At 40.8% G+C, this 21,997-nt stretch overlaps 1 protein-coding gene across 2 annotated transcripts in view; it reads left to right on the top strand.

Moving 5' to 3' along the window:
* The window catches only part of IPO5 (importin 5), a 72,600-nt gene extending 52,732 nt beyond the window's left edge, over positions 1 to 19,868 (top strand). For both annotated transcript variants that reach the window (XM_067536926.1, XM_067536925.1), the window contains exons 24-26: positions 8,093 to 8,321; positions 17,030 to 17,171; positions 18,486 to 19,868. In XM_067536926.1, the coding sequence (XP_067393027.1) occupies positions 8,093 to 8,321; positions 17,030 to 17,171; positions 18,486 to 18,572 (458 nt within the window). In that variant the 3' untranslated portion in view covers positions 18,573 to 19,868. The remainder of the gene's footprint in view (positions 1 to 8,092; positions 8,322 to 17,029; positions 17,172 to 18,485) is intronic.
* The last annotated feature ends 2,129 nt before the right edge of the window (positions 19,869 to 21,997 follow it).

Below are 21,997 nucleotides of genomic sequence, written 5' to 3'. Positions count from 1 at the left end.
ATTCTGCCAGGAAATGCTAACTCCATGTTAATGAAAGGTCAGTCTCTCATCTCTGGTAATGGAATAAAACGTCAATCAACATTAAATATATATTGGGGAGTGAGAGGGGGAGGAGGTGACCTAAGTTGCTTAGGTTTGTGGTCATAGCCTACTTAGTTCTGGTTTTGTTTGCAGCACACATTTGGATTGAAAAGTGTGAAAGAACATATTCACTAAGCAATATTTTGTTCTTAAATAAGCACAAGTGTATCCAATAAAAAGCTGACTTGTACACAGTAACTTGATTTCATAAAAGATGAATGGAGCTACATATGTCTAAAAGCAGGATAGAGCCCTCTGCTTTGTATGTCTGGAGAAATTGTACAGAAATGTAGTAAGGAGGGGCCTTAAATATGATGATTGAAATAAACCTGCACTTTCCCTGTGTGTGAAGCGAAGAAAAATAACTTTTGTGACTTAGAGCACAATAATTTATAATAATTTATACTTACCACAGGTGGTTTTTCTGAATTTCTGCTCTCTAACTCTAGCTGCATTTTGAAGTTAGAAAGCTGTTTCAGTTGTAGCACAACCATGTTATGTGTTGGTTTTCTTCTGGTGCTCTTCAAACCAGAGCCAGTAAAATTATTTTTTAAAGTGCTCTAGTATGGGGATAGTGGTGCAATAGTATGGGAACAGTGCTTTCTATGTTTCATATGTTTAGAATCCACTTCAAATATCTGTTCTTAAACAAGATATTTAAATGAAATAATCTGATAATTCATTGGTTGCTTATAACAAAAACAACGTAGTATGGACAAAACGGCAATTGGCACTGAATATTTCTACTTGGCAATGACTGTATAACTAACATCATTGATGATGAAACTCTCCATCCTATAGCCCTTGGGTAATGGTAAAGAATAGGTTTCTATAAACTGCATTGTCTCATTTCAATTATTAGGATATTATTCTCTGTGACCGAAAGGTATAATGTGAATCTGTCAGGAGTTTTATTGTCCCAAGAATGTGTTAAGAGTGAGTTGGGGGCAGAACCTCCTTGGTCTTAGTTAGGTTCTTTGGTTTTGGAACTTTCTGCCAGAGGCTCCTGTTGACTGCCTTTAATGAATGATGGAAATACTATTGATTTCAGCAGGCTTATCTTAGACTTTTTAAAAAGTTAGCTATCTTTTTTTTATCCTTATTCTTTTTGTTTGGAAACTCATCCCTCTTGGCAATCAGTCATGTCACCCCTGCAGACATTTGGCTTTCCCTTTAATTTGAGTTCACTTAGTATAGTTGAGTAGATTGGCTCTTTATTTCGACTTTAATTCATTTTATTGTATGCTACACAAACACCTAATTGTTAGGTACTTGAAGACGTATTAAATAAAATTTTAAAATGAAGAATGCTGCAATAGAACATAATGCTGTAACTAGGAGTGTAATGCAAATCATTTGTATGAGAATCTTTGGAATCCCAAAGATGTATTGTTCCCATAGATTTTGCAATAATCTTTGGAAATTCATTTTGTCAGCTCTTCTTTTTGCAATAAATATTTCTCTGTTTGGTCCAGACATACTGTTCCTGTTGTGGCTTTGGAGTTGCATGTAGAGATTTGTCCGACTCCACAACAGATTATATAGCTGCAGCACCTGGTTTTGATTTGGACGTTTTGGGGCCAACAGTGGACCAAGAATGGGAATTTGGGAGCTCCTGATAAATGGCAGGGTGGATGTGTTATGAAGAGGAAAAAGACCCAAGCATTCAAAATCCAAAATGAATAGGCCTCTGCCTCCAGCTAAAGCCAAGGTCTCACAAGAACTAGAAGATGACGTTAAAACTCCTCTTTATGGAGAAGGCACTTCAGCTTCCAGGGGACTCCGGTGCCAACCTTGGATCATCCCCAGAGCCTTCAACTTCAAAGGGGGTAGAGTCTCAGAAAAGGCCATCAGATCCCTCCCGTTAAGGCTTGAGAGAAAGGACTCCCCAAGCCCTCAACTGAGTTGTTGTCCAGCCAAAGGGGTTCAGTCTCAGTACAGGTGGTTCTGAAGCGTGGTACCCAGAAGCATCAGAGTGCCTCCACTATGAGCTCTGCTGCACAGCCTAGAGACACCAAGGGCTCAGGCTCTGAGGCAGCGATACCACCCCCCCATGGACAAAGAAAATACCATACTGCCTCTAAAGGAGTGGCACCAAGGAAAACCTTTGGTATTGGATGTGATAAAGCTCCCATCTAAGGAGTGCTCTGCACCTTCACAATCATTGGTACTGATAACATGCTGTGGACACTTCTCCATGGTACCAAGTGAGCTGATGATACTGCAGGTGTTCTGGAACCCTAGAGACATGATGGTTGGGAAGAACAGGAATCCCCATTACTAGGTATTGGGACTCCAGTACCAAGCACATCATGGCACCTGGAATTGCCCTTGGCACCGGGGCATATACCATGAATACCAATGACTCAGACTCTAAGGTCAGAGGGGACCAGTATGATCATCTAGTCTAACCTCCTGCACAATGAAGGCCACAGAACCTCACCTATAATAAACCTCTAACTTATGACTGAGTTACTGAATCATGTTTTAAAGACTTTAAGGTACAGAGAATCCACCAGCAAGTGAGCTGTGCCCCATGCTACAGAGGAAGGTGATATGTTATATGGTGATCAGTTAAACCCTGAGCATGTAGGCAAGACTCACCAGCCAGACACCCAAGAAAGAATTCTCTGTAATACCTCAGAACCCACTCTATCTAACATCCCTTCACAGGCCATTGGTATATCTACCATCAGTCAAAGATCAGTCAATTGCCAAATTACTGTCCCATCATACCATCCCCTCCATAAATGTATGAAGCTCAGTTTTGAAGCCAGCTAGGTTTTTTGCCCCCACTGCTCCCCTTGGAAGGCTATTCTAGAACTTTACTCCTCTGATGGTTAGAAACCTGCATCTAATTTCAAGTCTAAACTTCCTGATGGCTAGTTTATATCCATTAGTTCTTGTGTCCACATTGGTGCTGAACTTAAATAATTCCTCTCCCTCCCTGGTATTTATCCCCCTGATGTATTTATAGAGAGCAATCATCTCTCTCCTCAACCTTCTTTTGGTTAGGCAAAATAAGCCAAGCTCTTTGAGTCTCCTCTCGTAAGGCAGATTTTGCATTCCTTGGATCATCCTAGTAGCCCTTTTCTGCACCTGTTCCAGTTTGAGTTCATCTTCCTTAAACATGGGGGACCAGAACTGCACACACTATTCCAGTTGAGGTCTCACCAGCGCCTTGTATCACCTCAGCTAGGCGCATAAGAGAAATAGTGGCTCTAATGGCACACCCACCATACAGTCTTTAAAAAAAGACCAAGTAACTCTGAGACCACATCTCAAGTTTCTCCCTGAAGTTGCCTCCACTTTTCATATGAATCAACAGATTCATCTTCCTATTCTCCACCCCCCCCCAGCCATGTTGCAACAACAGGAAAGCGATTCTGCATATGCTATGTGTTAGAGCACTAGTATTCTACTTATACAGGACTAAGGACTTCAGGAAATCCTCTAAAGCAGCAGTTCTCAACTGGTGGTACGCATACCACCGGTGGTACTTACGAGAAGGCTGGGTGGTACGTGAGCCATACTGCACCGCTGAATCCGCCACCGGAAGTGCCCTCCTGCCCGTCCTTGGGAAACTTTGCTGCCGAAAATGGGCAAATGGCGGAAGGTTTTGGCGGCGGGTATTGTTTCCCCTATGTAAGCCGCGGCAAGTCTCTCCCCGCTGCCGCGAAACCCCGCTGCAAATCCCTCCCTGCCGCGAAACCCTGCCGCAAGTCGTCCCCTCCCCCCCTCCTTTTTTTTTTGTACCTGGCCCGAGTGGTACTCGGTGGGGGAGGGGAGGGGGGCTGGCTTGAGAACCGCTGCGCTAAAGTCTTCCTTTTGTGCACAAAAATCCAAAGGCTCCATGGTGTCTGCTCAAAGACTATCCCAATGGTTCTTGGGTTGCATTAATCACTGTTACCAAGGGCACAGCCTGTTGCCTCCATCTTGAATCCATACATGCTCCACAAGGTCAATTTCTACCTTGATCACATACCTTGGAAATCTGCACAGCAGCAACTTGGGCCCTTACCCACATTTTTGCAGAACATTGTGATCACTGGAGATTTGGCCTCCAAAATGCCCTCTTTGCCTCAGTAGTATTCTTTGTAGTAACAGACTTTACTCTGAAGCCCCAGCCCTCCATGGGAGATACTGCTGTGAAGTTACCTACAGTGGAGCATCCATAGGGACATTACTCAGAAAAAGAGGAAGTTACTCACCTTGTGCAGTAATGATGGTTCTTCAAGCTGTCCCCCTATGGATGCTCTACAACCTGTCCTTCTCCCTTCTACTTCAGAATTCTCCATATGGAGCTATGTGGTAGAGAAGGATCTGAAGGGAGTTCACTGTGCAGTGGTAGATGGTCTCAAGGCAGACCACGAGGGAGTGAGAGCACAGTGTGGGCTGAATGGACACTGCTACCTAAAATCTCCAATTAGAGGTACAGATATACCTACAATGGAGAACCCATTGGGGGATGCATCTTGAAGAACCATCATTACTGCACAAGGTGAGTAACTTCCTCTTGTGCTTTGGGGAGGGGGGTGTTCCCACTTCTCTCCTTTTTTGCCCAGTTTGGGCCTATTGTTCAACATAGCCCTTTAGCTGAAGTCTTTCCTAATAAGTTATGCCCATGACCCTGGACTTCAAACCCTGTTAGACCTGCTCCTGTAGCAACTGGCATTCTAGCTGCCTATCCTGCCTTGGAGAGACTTGCCCCCTCCAAATGTAAGATCTGTCATGGTTTCAAAAGCAGATTTAAACCGAGGGAGGGTAAATTAAAACTTCTTTAAGACAATATCTGAGACCTGCGGAATCCAAGTCCCAACTCTGTCCTCCCCAGTACATCACAGTGAACATGGGGAGCCCTTCATAATCTTCCAAACCACCAAAAAGAACAGACCCTATTCTCCACAACAAGAAATCAAAGGGAGGGAAAGTTGCCCTCTCAAACTGTGTCTAAGGATATCTCACATCCTGGTATGGGTACTGCTGAGGCTTCTTCTATCCCCTCTGGTATCGAGACCCCAGCACCAACTCAAAGGACTTCTCTGAGTACTAAGAAGTTAGCCAGCAAGCAAACTGGAGCATCATCTGTGTCAGTAACTGGACTCAGTGCCTCTGAAGTGCAAGAATACCTTTAATACCAAGGTGCCCAAGTCCTCAGTGCAGTCTCCCAATGTGCTGACTTGTAAGGAACACTATATCATCTTAGGTTCCTCTCCCATAAGCAGCTTTGGATCTGGAAGAGTCTGAATCCCCTCTGAGGGGTAACAGGAGGGATTTCCCTATGGCACCAGCTTATCTTCCGGGGTCAACTTAGTCTTGCATGACTACTCAATCTCCAGCACTGATGCAATTTCCAGCCATCCACAGGCTTCCTGAACTATTTCACAGGTGTACTGAAAAGGATTTCCCACTGGTACTAATTTACCTTCCAGAGCCACTGTTTTGTCTGTGAACTCTCGATATGTTTGTTGGTCCCTTATTGGTTCCCAGTACCAACATGACCAGTGATGCTGACGTTTTGACCTTTTGATGGTACTCTCTCATTCTGAGGTGTCACTTCAGGGTTCCTCTATCTTCCCTTTTCTGGAGTATCCCCTGGGGAAAACACTCCCAACAGGAGGATATGCCTGGCAACACTGGCAAGAATAACTTTGGAGTACTAACCCTTTTCCTTACATCTCATCACAATGGGCTTATTGGAAACCATGAGCCCCCTAAAGTGAGCAGTTTTAAAGGATACTCTCATGTCAGAGACCGCATCAGGAACAGCAGCCACCAACACCAGGTCCTGTCCCTCAGGGGGGAACCTCTAGAGGAGCAGGAGCCAGATGCAGAAAAGAGGACACACCAACTTCCCACAAATCCTCTTCCTCACTAGACACAATTATTCTCTCCCCTTCCCTGCTGCTATCCAATACAGATGATTTCGAGATCTTCCAGGAATTTATTAAAAGTTTTGCAGAGGCCTTCAAATTCTGCTAGAAGAGATGCAGCAACCTCAACATTTCTTGCAGGACATTCTCCATGTCTCTGGCCAGGGCAAAATTGCCTTGCCCATCAACACTGGTGTCACCAGCCCATGTGATGTGGTTCAACTCTAACTACCATGCCACCCACTTGTAAGAGGGCTGATTAAAAAAGTACTACATTCACCCCCAAAGGCTCAAAGTACTTTCGCCCAGCCTATCCTCAACTTTGACTGATGCCGTTAACAAAAGGAGCAGACAACACCGCTGTCTAGATCAACGTCCTCTGATAAGCTGAGATGACTAGACCTTCTTAGTTGCAAGCGTTATTCTTCTGCCTCTTTGCAGTTCAGAATAGCCCATTACCAAGCCCTGATGGCAAATATGATTTCCCAAATTAAATTTTTTTGCAATTATTGAACTTTTGCCACAGGAGAGGAAGTAGTTTCAAACCCTCATCACAGAAGGCCAGATGATTGCTAAGGCCTTGCTTAGTGCTGCTGACACAGCTACACACTATATCGCTACTGCTATAGTCATGTTGAGATTGGTTCCATCCTTCCCCCAAGAAGTACAAAAAACTGGAGGACCTTCCTGTCTTGGTCTTGGTTTAGTGACGTTGCAGACAGGTCCCTCCATTCACAAAAGACTCCAGGGCATCATTGCAATCCCTCAGCAGCTACACACCTGCAGCAAAAAGAAAATTATGTATGCCACAAACAGCTCCAGTCTTGCCCAGTTCATTATAGCCTATGAGACTTGCAGAACCTCCCAGAAAGAAGTGCAGATTCTCTTAAGAAAGGGTCATCCTTCAGTTACATCAGTCATTGACTTTATTAAAGCAGTTTTTACCAGTTGGTCAAGAATCCTGACTTGTCTCCCATTCCACATCATATGCTACACCAATTCTCCCTCAACCCCTCTGGCAGAGGTCTTCAATCTGTGGGGCGTGCCCCCCCGGGGGCTGCAGAGGAATGTTCAGGGAAGTGGGGAGGGAGTGCCACCCAGCCTCACTCTGCCCTGAGCTCTGCTCCAGGCCCGACTGAGGCCCCTGTTCCCAGGCTCCCTCTCCCGGCTGCAACTCCCCGGCCTTCACTTCCACTCCTGGCCACGGTGCCCATGCTCTTCCCCCTCTGGCCACAGCCTCCCCGCCTTGTGTCCAGCCCTCTGCCCCCTCCACCCCCTGACGCAGAGCCCGAACATTGTGCCCATAGCCTCAGCACCTTGCTCCTTGCTGCTGAGGTCCCCGGAGACAACCTTGGCCCCAATGATAGTCCCCTGACGATGGCCCAGCCTGACCATGGCTCCACTCCTCTCTCTCTCTCTCTCTCTCTCTCTCTCTCATATATTGAGTCATCAGGTTTTTAATCTAGCTGAGATTTACCATTTGCATACTTTTACTAAGGCATTTTTAAGACAGTGAATTTATAAATTATGCTTCTAGCTAAAAACTTTCTAACCATTACAAGTAACATTACTATAACTGAAGGGCTATGGAAACAGTTTTTCATCACTGTTACGTTAACTGTGCATGTCTACACTGCCGGCAACATGGGGATCGGAAGTGCTGTCTGGTCGACGCAATTAAGTCACCTCTCCGAAAAGAGTAAGGTTGCGTCAACTGGAGAGCATCTCCGTTTGATGCAGCACAGTGAAGATGCCGCGGTATGGCAACGTAAGTAAGTCGACGAGAGTCGACCGCAGGTGGCAGTGCAGACCAGGCCACTGTTTCTCTTGAATAGTCCACCAACTTTGTGTGCCTTTTTCACAGTCAATACCTTTTGTATGTTTTTTTCATACAGCAACAAAGGGAAAAAATCCCATTTAAAATACAAAGTTTAGAAAACCACAAAAAAATAGCAGGGAGCTTGAACAAATGAATTATTTGAAAACTGCATTTGACTCCTTTTATTTAAACTACCCAGATTTGAAGTTGTGTGCCTGCAGGAGGCTTAGTGCCCTAATGTAAAACACTGTTGTTACTCAAATGCAAGCATTTAACTTGACTATACTTGAGGTTTTTTCTAATTTTTGCACTGTTACAGAGGCGCTTCCATTGATGGTGAGAGTTATTCAATCACCAGATGCCAAAACCAAAGAGAATGTCAATGCAACAGAGAACTGTATTTCAGCAGTAGGGAAGATCATGAAGTTCAAACCTGATTGTGTAAATGTTGAGGAAGTCCTGCCACATTGGTTATCATGGCTTCCACTACATGAAGACAAAGAAGAAGCTGTTCATACTTTCAATTACCTGTGTGACCTAATTGAGAGGTAAGGTAAAAATGTACCTTGATATAATGCATAAAATAAGCATATGTGGAGCCTGCTTATTTTTCTTGTACACATTTTCCAATAATGGGAAGTGTACTAGGTTTTATTTCTCCAGTAATGTATACACAGATTATCTTGAACATGCAAGTTAACATAGTTCTTGCATACTACATTAGTGACACATTTTATTCTAGTTTTCAGTAATTTTGGTTCAAAATGTTTTTTTCTTATCCAGTGCTGTGCTGATACAATATCAGCAGGAGACCTTATGGAAAATTCCAACAGTTCTTTGTGACACCTTTTCTATGATCACTTAGCAGTATTGCCATGCAAACATACATTTTAACTACCAGCAACACACAAAATAAATGACGGCTTTTCTTCCATAATTGGTTTATAAAACAGCTTTGTTCCTGAATGTGCTTTGATCTGTCAGGTGCTCATGCAGTAACAGCAGCTATGTAAGAGAAGTAAACAGTGAAACAATACAAATAGTCCAGTTTTACAGTACAGTGTAGTGTCTCCCTTAGTGCAATTCTGTAGTATTGGCAGATAGTCCAGTCATTGAATTCCTACCCTGATATAGTGAATTCTAATGCTACCTAAATAGGTTCTCTCTTCTTCCACTATTGTCAGTATAGATATCCAGTTTTGGAAGTGCTTTTACATTATATGAAAGCCCAGAGTCTTCTGGAAAGCTTTTACTATTGGGTGATACGTAGATTTCTTTTCAAAGATTGCTAGGCAGCCCACAATCCATGCATTCAGCAGTCAGCTACTTTACTCTATCCCAAAACTGGGAAGACAGAGACCTTCAATCTTACGTTGATCAGTATAAGGTTTGCAATCAAGAAATCATTTACCATCTATCACTGGTAAATCTTGCTACCTCTGATATAGCCAAAAGTTTGCTGCCTGAATTCTCCACCTTAGTCTTCTCTGGAGCCAGACAGTCTTCATACTACATATACTGTTATACTGTAGTCTGAATCCTTGTGCTGCAAGCAGACATAAATACAAGAATAACCTTTTTACCCTTGTCAGACCGCTTCTTCCAGGTGTAAATAAAACTCTCCGTTGTAAGTAATCCCATAGTGATCTGTTCCAAAACCTCAGAAGCCTGCCATATTCCCAACACTTATAGAAAGTTTTATTCAACCTGGAAGCTAAACAGTCAGACAGTATTTCCCGACCAATAAAGCACCCTTTCCCACCTCATCACCTACAAGCATTGTCAGAATCTTTGCAGACAACTGTTTTTGTTAGTCAGATGCTTGGCTCATCATGAGAACACAGCACCTCTCTGTGACTGGTTATACTTTTTCTCACAAGATGGGCTGCATCTGGAATGGCCTCCTAGACTACCAAGAACTAAGAAAAACAGAAATGTAATATCCTTTTTAAGAATGAAGCCTATTCTTGGAAGCAGTGAGAGTGGTCAGTGCTCATAAACTGTGATTTACCCATGCTTTTTCCTCAGGGGTGGGCAATGAGCCCTTTGGATGCATACTAACAGATTGTACCTTTGGGACAAACCTGATGATAGAGTTGGTTGGGAACTTTTCATTACAAAATTGTCTATTCATAAAAACCGAAAGTGTTAGCAGAGCAGAGTTGGCTTTGCTGAATCTTCCAATTTGACAGTTTCAGAACTTCAAAAACATTGAAGCAAATTAGTCTTTCAATTTTAAATGACTTTTTGTATCAGATTTAGTAATCTGTATAAAAGATTAAAGGGCACTCAGTCCAAATTTTTAGGTTAGTGATTCTCAAAAACTTTCGAGGTCTTGACTTTTTCTCCTGTTCTGGGATGGAGAATTTCAAAATCTGTCACAGTTGTGGCATGGGAAAACAGTTTCCCATCCAGATCAATCTGATGCACCCTTAGATAGGCAACCGTTTTAGTATGGGTTGGACTCTTGGCATAACACTTCGACTTGTTTTAGAAAAGGTTAGACAGAGGGGGCAATAGTTGGTAATCTAATTGTGAAGCTAGCCAAAAGTCTTCCACCTGGTAGCTTTCAGGATCCTGAATCCATCACAGTTCAGCTTCAGGCTGGGGTACGTTACCGAGAGCACTTATTACTGTGGTCAGTAGATATCTCCTGCCCATAAACAAAGAACATCCATGCTTATCCTGCTGAAGTACTCTGCAGTATTTGATAACATTGATTTGAGCCCCTCATAGTTTGATGGGACTTAGGATAACTTTGTCATTTAACATCAGGTATATTAATACAATAATCAGATTTGGGCATAGATGTCTGCTTCTGTGGTTGCAGAGCAGAATCTGAAGAGGACAAACTAATATTCTCCTCTTGTGTTCAGGCTGGTAAAATTCACTAATATTCTCGAGGGTTTAAAAGTACTTCATCCAACAACCTGTCCTTTGTATCTATCATAGTTGGTGACGGTCATTTGGAAAATAGTGTTTCCATTGCTGGTGAAAACTTTCAGTGCTTCCTGTAAGAGTGAAGGATGGCAGCTTCTTTTAAACCATTACGTGCTTGGCAATCTAAATACTGGCCAACGTCACAAGAACCCATGGGAAGAAAATCTAAGGGGAAAAGGAGTTCAGGAAAGCTTGCTAGCTTCTGAAGGAGATGATATTAAGGGCACCACTGCAAACTATCCTGATGCAAATAAAAGATGGGAAGAATAATAAGAGGCCAATGTGCCTCCATCAAGAGCTGTTTAATGACCTGAAAATCAAAATGGAACCCTACAAAAAGTGGAAATGTGGACAAAATAGTGAGGAGAACATAAGAGTGGCCATATTGGGTCAGAGCAATGGTCCATCTAGCTCAGTATCCTGTCTTCCAACAGTGGCCAATGCTAGGTGCTCCAGAGGGAATGAACAGAACAGGTAATGATCAAGTCATCCATCCCCATCGCCCATTCCCAATTTCCAGCAAACAGGCTAAGGATGCTTCAGAGCATGTTTTTGCATCCCTGCCCATCCTGGCTAATAGCCATTGATGGACCTATCTTCCATGAATTTATTCAGTTCCTCTTTGAACCTTGTTTATAGTCTTGGCCTTCACAATATTCTCTGGCATAGAGTTCCACAGGTTGACTGTGCTTTGTGTGAAGAAACACTTCCCTTTGTTCATTTTAAACCTGCTGTCTATTAATTTCACTTGGTGACCCCTAGTTTGTGTTTGAGGAGTAAATAACACTTCCTTATTTACATTCTCCACACCAGTCATGATTTTATTAGACCTCTATCACATCCCCTCTTGATAGTCTCTTTTCCAAGTTGAAACGTCCCAGTCTTATTAATAGCTTCTCATGTGGAAGCTGTTCCATACCCCAAATATTTTTTGTTGCCCTTTTTCTGTACCTTTTCCAATTCTAATATCTTTTTTGAGATAGGGTGACCAGATAGGCACGCAGTATTCAAGATGTGGGCATACCATGGATTTATAAAGAAGCAGTACAATATTTTCTCTCTTCTTATCTATCCCTTTCCTAATGATTCCCAACATTGTTAGCTTTTTTGACTGCCGCTGTATATTGAGTGGATGTTTTCAGAAAACTATCCACAATGACTCCAAGATCTCTTGAGTGGTAACAACTAATTTAGACTCTTATCATTTTATATGTGTAATTAGGATTGTTTTCCAATGTGCATTACTTTGCATTTATCAACATTGGATTTAATCTGTCATTTTATTGACCAGTCACCCAGTTTTGTGAGATACCCTTTGTAACTCTTCACAGTCTGCTTTGGCTTTAACTATCTTGCATAGTTTTGTATCATCTGCACATTTTGCCCCCTCATTGTTTACCCCTTTTCCCAGATCATTTGTTTCCTATCTTTTAACCAGTTTCTGATCCATGAGGGACCTTGTCAAAGGCTTTCTGAAAATCTAAATACCATATCCACTGGATCACCCTTGTCCACATTGTTGACTCCCTCAATGAATTCTAGTAGATTGGTGAGGCATGATTTCCCTTTACAAAAAACATGTTGATTCTTTCCCAACAAATCACGTTAATCGGTGTGTCTGATAATTCTGTTCTTTACCATAGTTTCAACCAATTTGCCTGGTACTGAATTTAGGCTTAACAGCTTGTAATTGCAAGGATCGCCTCTGGAGCCTTTTTGAAAAATTGACATCACATTAGCTATCCTCCAGTTATCTGGTACAGAAGCTGATTTAAGTGATCGGTTACATACCACAGTACAAACGAATAGCATAAGCATGTAGGGACAAACAAAGGATAAGGCATACAATGAGTTACACATAGTAAGGGACATTTAAAACAGTAAGAGATGGTCCATTAATACATCAGGAGCCAAAATAGATGAAGGAAAGTGTAGGTCCTCTGCATAGCGGGGAAGGAGAACTAATGACATCAAGAAGTCTGAGGCGTTTAATGCCTGTTTTGCTTCAGTCTTCACTAAAAAGGTTTAATAATGACCAGATACTTCCCTCTTATTGTTTATACTGTGTTGAGTAACACAAGCCAAAATAGGGAAAGAAGAGGTTAAAGAATACCTAAGAACATAAGAATGGCCATAGTGGATCAAACTAATGGTCCATCTAACCTGATATCCTGTCTTCCAACAGTGACCAGTGCCAGATGCTTGAGAGGGAATGAACAGAACAGAGCAATTGAGTGATCCATCTCCTGTTATCTTGTCCCAGCTTTTGGCAGTTGTTGGTTTAAGGACACCTGGAGCATGGGGTTGACCTTGACCATCTTAGCTAATAGGCATTGATGGTCCTATCTTCCACAAACCTATCTAATTCTTTTTTAACGCAGTTATACTCTAAGCCTTCACAACATCCATTGGCAATCAGTTCCACAAGTTGACTGCATTGTGTGAAGTAGTACTTCATTATGTTTGTTTCAAATCTGCTGCCTATTTCATCAGGCAACCTTTGGTTCTTGTGTTATGTGAAAGAGTAAATAATCTTTCCTATTCACTTTCCTCCCCACAATGATTCTATAGACCTCTATCATATCCCCCTTCTGTCATCTCTCTTCCAAGCTGAACAGTTCCAACCTTTTTAATTTCTTGTCAGATGTAAGCTGTTCCATAACCCTAATCATTTTTGTTGCCATTCTGTGTACTTTTTCCAGTTACAATATATTGTTTTCGAGATGGGGCAACTGGAACTGCACGCAGTATTCAAGCTGTGGGGGTACCATGGATTTATGTAATGGCATTATATTTTCTGTCCGCTTTATCTCTTTCCTAAGAGTTCTTAACATTGTTAGCTTTTTTGACTACTGCTGCACATTGAGCAGACGTTTTCAGAGTCCATGATGACTCAAGATCTTTCTTGAGTAGAAACAACTAATTTAGACTCCATCATTTTGTATATATAGTCAGGATTATATTTTCCAATGTGTATTACTTGGTATTTATCACACTGAATTTCATCTGCTGTTTTGTTCCAGTTTTAGGAAATTCCTTAGTAGCTTATTGCAGTCAGTTTTGGACTTGATTATCTTGAGGAATTTTGTATTGTCTACAAATTGACCTCACTGTTCACCCCATTTTCCAGATAATTTGTGGATATGTTGAACAGCATTGGTGCCAGTTCAGATCCTTAGGGAACCTGCTATTTACCTTTCCATTGTGAAAAATGACCATTTATTCCTATTTTTTGTTTCCTATCTTTTTTTAACCAATTATTGATCAATGAGAGGACCTTCCCTCTTATTGCATGACTGCTTAATTGTCTTAAGGGCTTTTAGTGTGGGACCTCATCAAAGGTTTTCAGAAAATCCAAGCACACTCTATACACTGGATCATCTTTGTCCACATGCTTGTTGATACTCAAAGAATTCTAACAGATTGGTGAGGCAGGACTTCCCTTTACTAAAGCCATGCTAACTCTTCCTCACCGTGTTCATTTGTGTACCTGATAATTCTGTCCTTTACTATAGTTTCAGCCAGCAATTGCCAGGATCACCTCTGGAGTCTCATAAAAATTGATGTTGTTTATCTTCCAATAATCTGGTACAGAGGATGATTTTAAGTCATAGGTTACAAAATATAGTTCTGCAATTTCTTATTTGATGTCCTACAAAACTCCTGGGTGAATAACATCTGGTCCTGATGACTTATTACTGTTTAATGTATCTGTTCCAAAATCATCTCTTATGACATCTCAGTCTGAGATCATCTCCGTCAGTTCCTCAGATATGTCATCTAAAAAGGATGGCTCAGGTGTGGAAATCCCCCTCACATCCTTTGCATCTAAGACCAATGTAAAGAATTAATTTAGCTTCTCTGCAATGGCAGAGACAAGTTAGATAAGTTCAGTGTACTCAAGTCTGCAGGGGCAGATGAAATTCATTCTAAGGTACTTAAGGAACTAGCTGAAGCAATCTCAGAACTGTTAGCAGTTTTCTTTGAGAACCATGGAGGGTGGGGTAAGGTCCCAGAGAACTGTAGGAACAAAGAGGGACCCACGGAATTATAGACCAGTCAGCCTAATTTCAATACCTGGAAAGATACTGAAACAAATTATTGAACAATCAGTTTGTAAGCATGTAGGGGTTTAACAGGATCATAAGGAATAGCCAACGTGCTTTTGTGAAGAACAAATCATACCAAACCCACTTAATTTCCTTTTATGGGTTTAATGGTCTAGAAGCAGTATTTCTCAATGACCAGCTGGTCTGTGGACCAGTCTCTGAGATCTCCCTGACAGTTTAGGAAGGCATCAAGCTGGTTCCTGGTCTCAAAAAAAGTTGAGAAACACTGGCCTAGAGGATGGGGGGGAAGCAGTAGACGTGATATAACTTTATTTTTAGTAAGGCTTTTGGTGCAGTCCCACATAACATTCTCATAAGCAAACTAGGGAAATGAGCTCTAGATGAGTTTACTATATGGTGGATGCACAACTGGTTGAAAGAGTGCACTCGTTAGTTGTCAATGGTTTGCTGTCACACTTGGGCTGGGGATGGGGCATAGCTAGTGGGGTCCTGCAGGGATCAGTCCTGAGTCCCATACTAGTCAATATTTTTCATTAATGACTTGGAGTGGAGAATGTGCTTATAAAATTTGCAGATGACACCAAGTTGGGAGGGATTGCAAGCACTTTGGAGGACAGGATTACAATGCGAAAGAACATTGAAAAGTTGGTCAGAAATCAAGATGAAATTAAAAAAAACGAGGGTACAGTACTATACTTAAGAAGGAAAAATCAAATACACAAACAACTACAAAATGGCGGAATAGCTGGCAAGGTGATAGTACTATTAAAAAGGATTGGGGGTTATAGTGTGGATGACAAATTAAATATGAGTCAACAATGTTATTCAGTTACAAAAAAGGCTGATATTCTGGAGAGTGTTAATAGGTGTGTTCTAAGTAAGATGATGAAGGTAATTGTTCTCAGCACTGGTGAAGCCTCAGCTGGAGTACTGTCCATTTCTGGGTGTCACACTTTTAGGAAAGATGTGGACAAATTGGAGAGAGTCCAGGGGAGAGCAACAAAAATTACAAAAGGTTTAGAAAACCTGATCTATAAGGAAAAGTGATTTTTTTAAAAATGGGCATGTTTGTTAATCTTGAGTAAAGAAGACGGGCAGGGGGTGGGAACCTGAGAATTGAGAACTGTCTTTAAATAAGCTAAGGGATGTCATAAAGAGGATGGTGATCAATCATTCATGTCCATTGAAGGTAGGACAAGAAGTTATGGGTTTACTTTGCAGCAATGGAGATTAACAAGATATTAGAAAGTTTTTCCTAACTATAAAGGGTAGTTAAGCACTGGAATAGGTTGCCAAGGGAGGTTGTGGAACCCCTGTCATTGGAGGTTTTTAAAGAACAGGTTGGACAAACACCTGTCAGGGATGGCCTAGGCTTATTTGGTCTTGCCTCAGTGCAGGGGGCTTGTTCTTCCTCAGTGCAGGGGGCTGGACTCGAGGTCCCTTCCAGCCCTATGATTATATTGTTAATTCTTGGCTTACAGTCATATAGCAGATTGTGATGAGAAGTCATGAAGTACCTACAAGCCTCAAATCTCAGAGTACAAACCAGGGTTTGAAACTGGTATGGTTCTGGTGGCATGGTAGATCTAATGATGGATAATTGGGAGCCCATGCTGATACTGTTGGACCTTTCAGCTGCCTTCAATACCATTTTGGTCTGTCTTATTCTCCCTGACTTTTTACATAACTCTCTTTAGTCTCCTCAACTCCTTTGACTAGCACTGACCCTTTTCATATTTCAAAGTCCTTGTGTTGTGGCATTCCTCACTCTAGGCCAAGGGAATCTGGATGGCTCTCCCTGTGGAGCCAGTCATTACCACTTTCCATCAGCTCTTGAGGGGTGGTAAATCAGTTATTTAAGATATGCAAGTGTTTCCCTACCACAGCACTCCAGTCCCTGTTGACTTTCCCAGTATAGCAGTATTAAACTTCTAACACAGTGGGCTGGCCAGCTTTGCTGAACCCTATCTAAAGTACATAACTCTTTTCTGATGAACTGTAGCTCAACTTTATAAATAAGAAATGTTCAACTTTTAAAATTAGCCAGATCTTATAATGACAAAAATAGAATTTCTTTTTAGAACAGGATGTATTTAGTGATGCTGAATAACTTCAGCTATGAATGTGCAGTTCTAAAAATCAGAAATGTCTTAAAGCAGTTAACATAAATGCAAGTTGTATACATTTATCTGTTTACAATGCTAACACTGGCCAACTTATATGTATACTTTTTTGATCTCCATCAGTAACAACCCAATTGTCCTTGGTCCCAACAACTCTAATCTTCCCAGAATATTCAGTATAATTGCGGATGGTGAAATTCATGAAGCTATTAAACATGAAGATCCATGCACCAAACGGTTGGCTAATGTTGTTCGTCAAGTGCAGGTGAATGCAAATTTATTTTGATGTAAAGGGAATAATTCTAGTTTGCTCGGTGAGATGTGGGAATTGTGAAACCAGCATTCAGAACCTAGTCTCTGTAATAAACATCATGCTCCGACCAGTGTTCATCCAAGAAGAAATATTCCAAATGGATTCCTTGTATTAGATTATGCAAATTCAGTGCAACAATTCAGATTAATCTTTATAACCCTTTTGTGTAAGGTACCTGCCCTAGAGGATGTATCATTTTTTATGACCCATATAATTTTTGAAGCTTTCATTTAAAAATTTGGAACTGCATGGTTTACCTTGCACATAACTCCCTTTAGTTTCCTTTACCTTTTCTCAGATTATTTGAACTACACTTTTTTGAATTTCTAAACGTTAATTTTGGATTTCATGCAAAATATATTAGAATGGCCCAGAAGCTGGGCCACTACATGGTAAAGATATCCAGGCTCATTCAAGAAGAACCTTGGGAATCCTATGTTGGTGGCGACTGAGTTGGGTGAGAGTACTAGCTCCACAGCTGTCTACTATCTCTAGTATACAATGTCATTGACTGCATTTTGGCTTTCAGTGGAAACTGCTTGTGTAAGGGCATTAAAAAAGGGTAAGAAAAACCTGCAAATGAAATAGTGCTATAAGGTAAGGGCAACAGAAATAGGGCAGCACTGAAATGTATTTATTTTAGATTTTTTTAGATAATAGAAGCACTCATTTCAAACTCTGGTTGATCTATACAAAATATAACATTAAAAATAAAATCCCATTAAATTACTTAAGTCTCTATCATTATCTCCAGTCACAAATCTTAATTATCCTATCTATGCCAGTAACTTTGTCCAGCCCCTCCTCATATGTCAGAGAGAGACTTTTTTTATAAATACAGCTATAATTGATGAAGCAAGGCTTTGAATGGAAGGAGGGTTTTTCCACCTTCAGAATTATGGGGAAATGAAGTAGCCAACTGGGGCCAATGGGGAGTGAAGTCCAGCACCGTGAGACAGAAGTAGTCATGGCAGGGTGAATGCAGGCCCGGCTTCCTCGAAGGCCTCCCACCACCCCCATGGGCAGGGACTCTGTACCTCCTTATGCCATTGTTCCATGGCCAGGGCCTGACCACTCCCAACTTGCCAAAGGGTTTTAGTGCTTTTTGTGGCCCTCTACCAACTACCTGTAGGTTGCCCATCCCTCTCTTAGAGTATATCTGCTCAATGGATGTTGAGACTTTGTAAAACTAATGAAAATAATGGCTGACATAATTTCTAAATCTGTATTCAATGAAGATACCTTTATTTTTTATTTGTTTTCCAGACCTCTGGAGGACTGTGGACAGAATGCATATCACAGCTCAGTGCAGACCAACAGGCAGCTATACAGGAGCTCCTGAACTCTGCTTGAAGGGCCTTAATTATCATCTGCAAGAAAACTAACTCCAAATAAACATTTACCCTATTGTTTAGGTTTCTTTGTTTTGTTTTTGAGCAAAAGAGAACTGTAGAGCGTGTAGGCCATTCTTTTGCAACCTACAGGCAGTGGCAGCAGGAAGAAGCACTTTCAGAATGGTGTTTAAACCAATTTCTATCCCACAACACTGAAGAAGCTCCCTGTAAACGCTACAGTAGCACTGAAGAGTATTTTTCTAATGGTATAAGCCACCTGTACGATGGTGAAAAGGAGACAAGTTGAATTTTCTCATTAGATACAATGAATTAAGAAACAGCTTTAAGACCAGTTATTCAGCAGCAATGTACATTATAACAGATACAAACATTTCTATACATCTAGTGTTAATTGTATTAATTGGAGTGAGAGTCTTTTTAGGGTAGAAAGTGCCCTTCTACCCAGAAAACCACTAGATCAAAAGATGAAAAATTGAAGACAAAAATATCAAGCATGAAGATCTCATTGATGTCACTTTGTTTTCCAAAAAAAGGCTTGTCTAGTGACTCAGTGAGAGAAGCTGTTCAGCTTCCAGCCCTTGAATGTGAAGTGTCTTTGGCATGTCTGGCAGTATCTCATTCACTCCTCAATAAATTACATTGAAATACAATAAGAAGTTGTGTAAAAGTTCAGTGCTGTGTGATTCTTATTCATTCAATTTCTATCTATGAAAAGATACAAGAACAAGCATTACAAGTCATAATTTTAAGATATGAAATTTCTGTACAATTTGTCTAACTCAAACTTCATGCTTTCTTGTTTCTTTGGATTTTAACCATCCAATATTTTTCTGATTCGAACTACATACTATGTAAAAATTCAAATTTAGTGACATGCCCCTGGGGTACAGTGAGTTTACATATCTTTATCACAAACTTTCATTTTCAGATCCAATTGCATATTTGTAATTTATGAAAAGTTGGCTAATATTGTTCCAGTTGCAGATGTACAACAGGTCTGTGATAACCAAACAAACTTTAAGTAATACTCAGTTGAATACATGGAGTTATATTTGTGGAGATATAATTGGTAGCCTATCCTGAAAGGAAAAAATGCATGTATGAATGTTTTATTGGTTCATCTCATACTAGCAATACATGGCTTACTGTTTGATATACTTTTTTCTAAGAAATTTTATTTCCAATTTAAACTTCAGTGTGAACACTTTGCAGTTTGTACTAACATTTTTTATATAAATATGAAACTTATGCTTAGACCAGAAAGCTAACTTAAGAATTAAAGACTTTTCACTAAGTGATTTGCAGCAGTCTCTTAAAACATATTGTGAAATGCATTAGAGTGAAATGGAAGAATACGAGTTGGATGTTTAATGAGAGAGGGGAAAAAAGTTGTCCTATGTACTATAAATAAGGATATGATTTTTGTCACGGATTCCATGATTTTAACAGACCTCTGTGACTTCTGGCTCAGAAGTGCTGTAGTGGTGGGGCTCCAGCTTCTGTGATTTATTGTTTATTGCCTGTGTCCTACCAGTGAATTTTAATAAAAATCCCTGTGCCAAAATCTTACTTATAAAATCAGTTTCAAGTATAAGTAAGCCCTCTAAAATTTTAATACAAATTAGCATTAAAATATAAACCGCTTTACTTGTGGAAGAAAATTCTACCCAAAATCATTTTTTAAAGTCACTCTATTCTCATGGCAACGTTTGGCATTTCAATCCTGAGAATTCAATGCTTTTTTTGAAAATACCAATGAACAACTATGCTACTGCTAAGAGTGCAGATCTGCCTATAGGCAGCTAGAATGTCATTTGTCACCATTGTAAATTTTATCAGAACCCTATCCTGTTCATCATTTTTCTGTTGAGTACAGTAGTTTGTGGTGTCCCAATTCTCATCATTAAATTTTTTTCCTTGAGTACAGCTCCAATTATTTTCCAGCCGTTCAATTGTCTACACACTGAAAAATGGACGTGGGGATTTGCACTCATCACTGTGGAAAATATTTCAGTAAACCTATATGCAGTGTAGTAGTAGCAATGTCAGTCCCATGATATTAGAGAGACCTGGTAGATGAGGTAATCTCTTTTTATTAGATGAGCTTTTAAGACACGAGCTCTGAATAGTTCATTGTGGTTCGTAAGCTTATCTCTGTCACCAACAGAAGTTGGTCCATATCTCAGTAAATCTGGTCATTTGTCTCAAAAGTACAAATATCTGGCTACAAAAATGATCTCTTGGGTTATTTCATGTCTATCTGGTCTTTGTGTTTTTAGCATTTATTCATTTTCTGGATCCTCACCTATTTCCACCATCTCAGACATTTGAGCTAAATCTCTTCTGTCAAATACTGGATGCATTTCACACTTGTCCAGAGACTCCATGCCCTTTTGCCCTTGAGCACAAGAAGTTACACGAGGGAAGCTCAGCTGCAGTTGCATCCAGGTTATTGACCCTTGTTTTGTCAGGGCGAGGGGATTAGGCTAGACTGCAGGTGACAGCTGCCACATCCCCCTGACATCAGTTTGACTTGGGCACAAGGACATGATCATTCCCAGGCAGTGCCAGGAACTCACTTTGACTTTTCTCAAGTTTGACTCTGTTCATTGATTTTTTTTGGGGGGGGGGAGGTAATCCAAAAATCCCTGCAAAATCCCCTGATTTTTCCCATATCACTTCAAAAGTGAAAAGCTTTAGATTCCCCTCCCTTATCCTTAAATTTTGTCATGTTGACTATCTCCTTAATGTTCCTCTCTATTCCTTGTGTAAAGTCGTTAGGGAGGAGTGGGAAATTCTCAAAGTGAAAAAATCCAGTTCAGTCCTGGATTTGGAGGATGCTGGAACCCCAAAAAATTGTCTTCTCCAAGTTCAGTATTCCCAAAGCAGGAAAAGTGTAATACATGTCAGTTAAGTGTAATTTATCCATTTTCCCTGCAAGTCTTGGTCTTGTGGTATTGTTTTTACACACCCAATACAAAATAAAGGAAAGGAGTCATCTGTTATTTCAGACCCTTAATTGGCAGAAGCAGGAAGCCCATGTAATGACAGGATCTGGACACCAAGATCCTGACCATGAATTCTAGTTCTTCAAGATGGAGAGTTGACTTTGAGCTCTACACTATATAATGGACATGGTCAAGATCCAGGCAGGTGTCACAGCAACTTGCTAGACATGAGAACAGTTAGTCTGACTTTTCCTGACTTCCAAAATCTCCTGAGGAAGGAGCACTTCCTTATCCAGTTACAACATGAAAACTGTGGTGTACATAAACCAGCAAAGGAATACAAAAAGCTGGAATCTTACAGAAGCTTATCTAACCTCCATCAGATGATTCACATAAGAGACTGATCACAAACAGGACTTGCTGAGTATCAACAGACAATGTGTAGTGTCTAGTGGCTCCTGAACAGAGTTCTATA

This window comes from Emydura macquarii, unplaced genomic scaffold, assembly GCF_026122565.2.
Source record: "Emydura macquarii macquarii isolate MOO-44397 ecotype Brisbane River unplaced genomic scaffold, CSIRO-AGI_Emac_v2 contig_3671, whole genome shotgun sequence".
NCBI lineage: Eukaryota > Metazoa > Chordata > Testudines > Chelidae > Emydura > Emydura macquarii.
The sequence above is the reverse complement of the archived record's forward strand: the minus strand, read 5'-3'. Positions and strand labels throughout refer to the sequence as shown.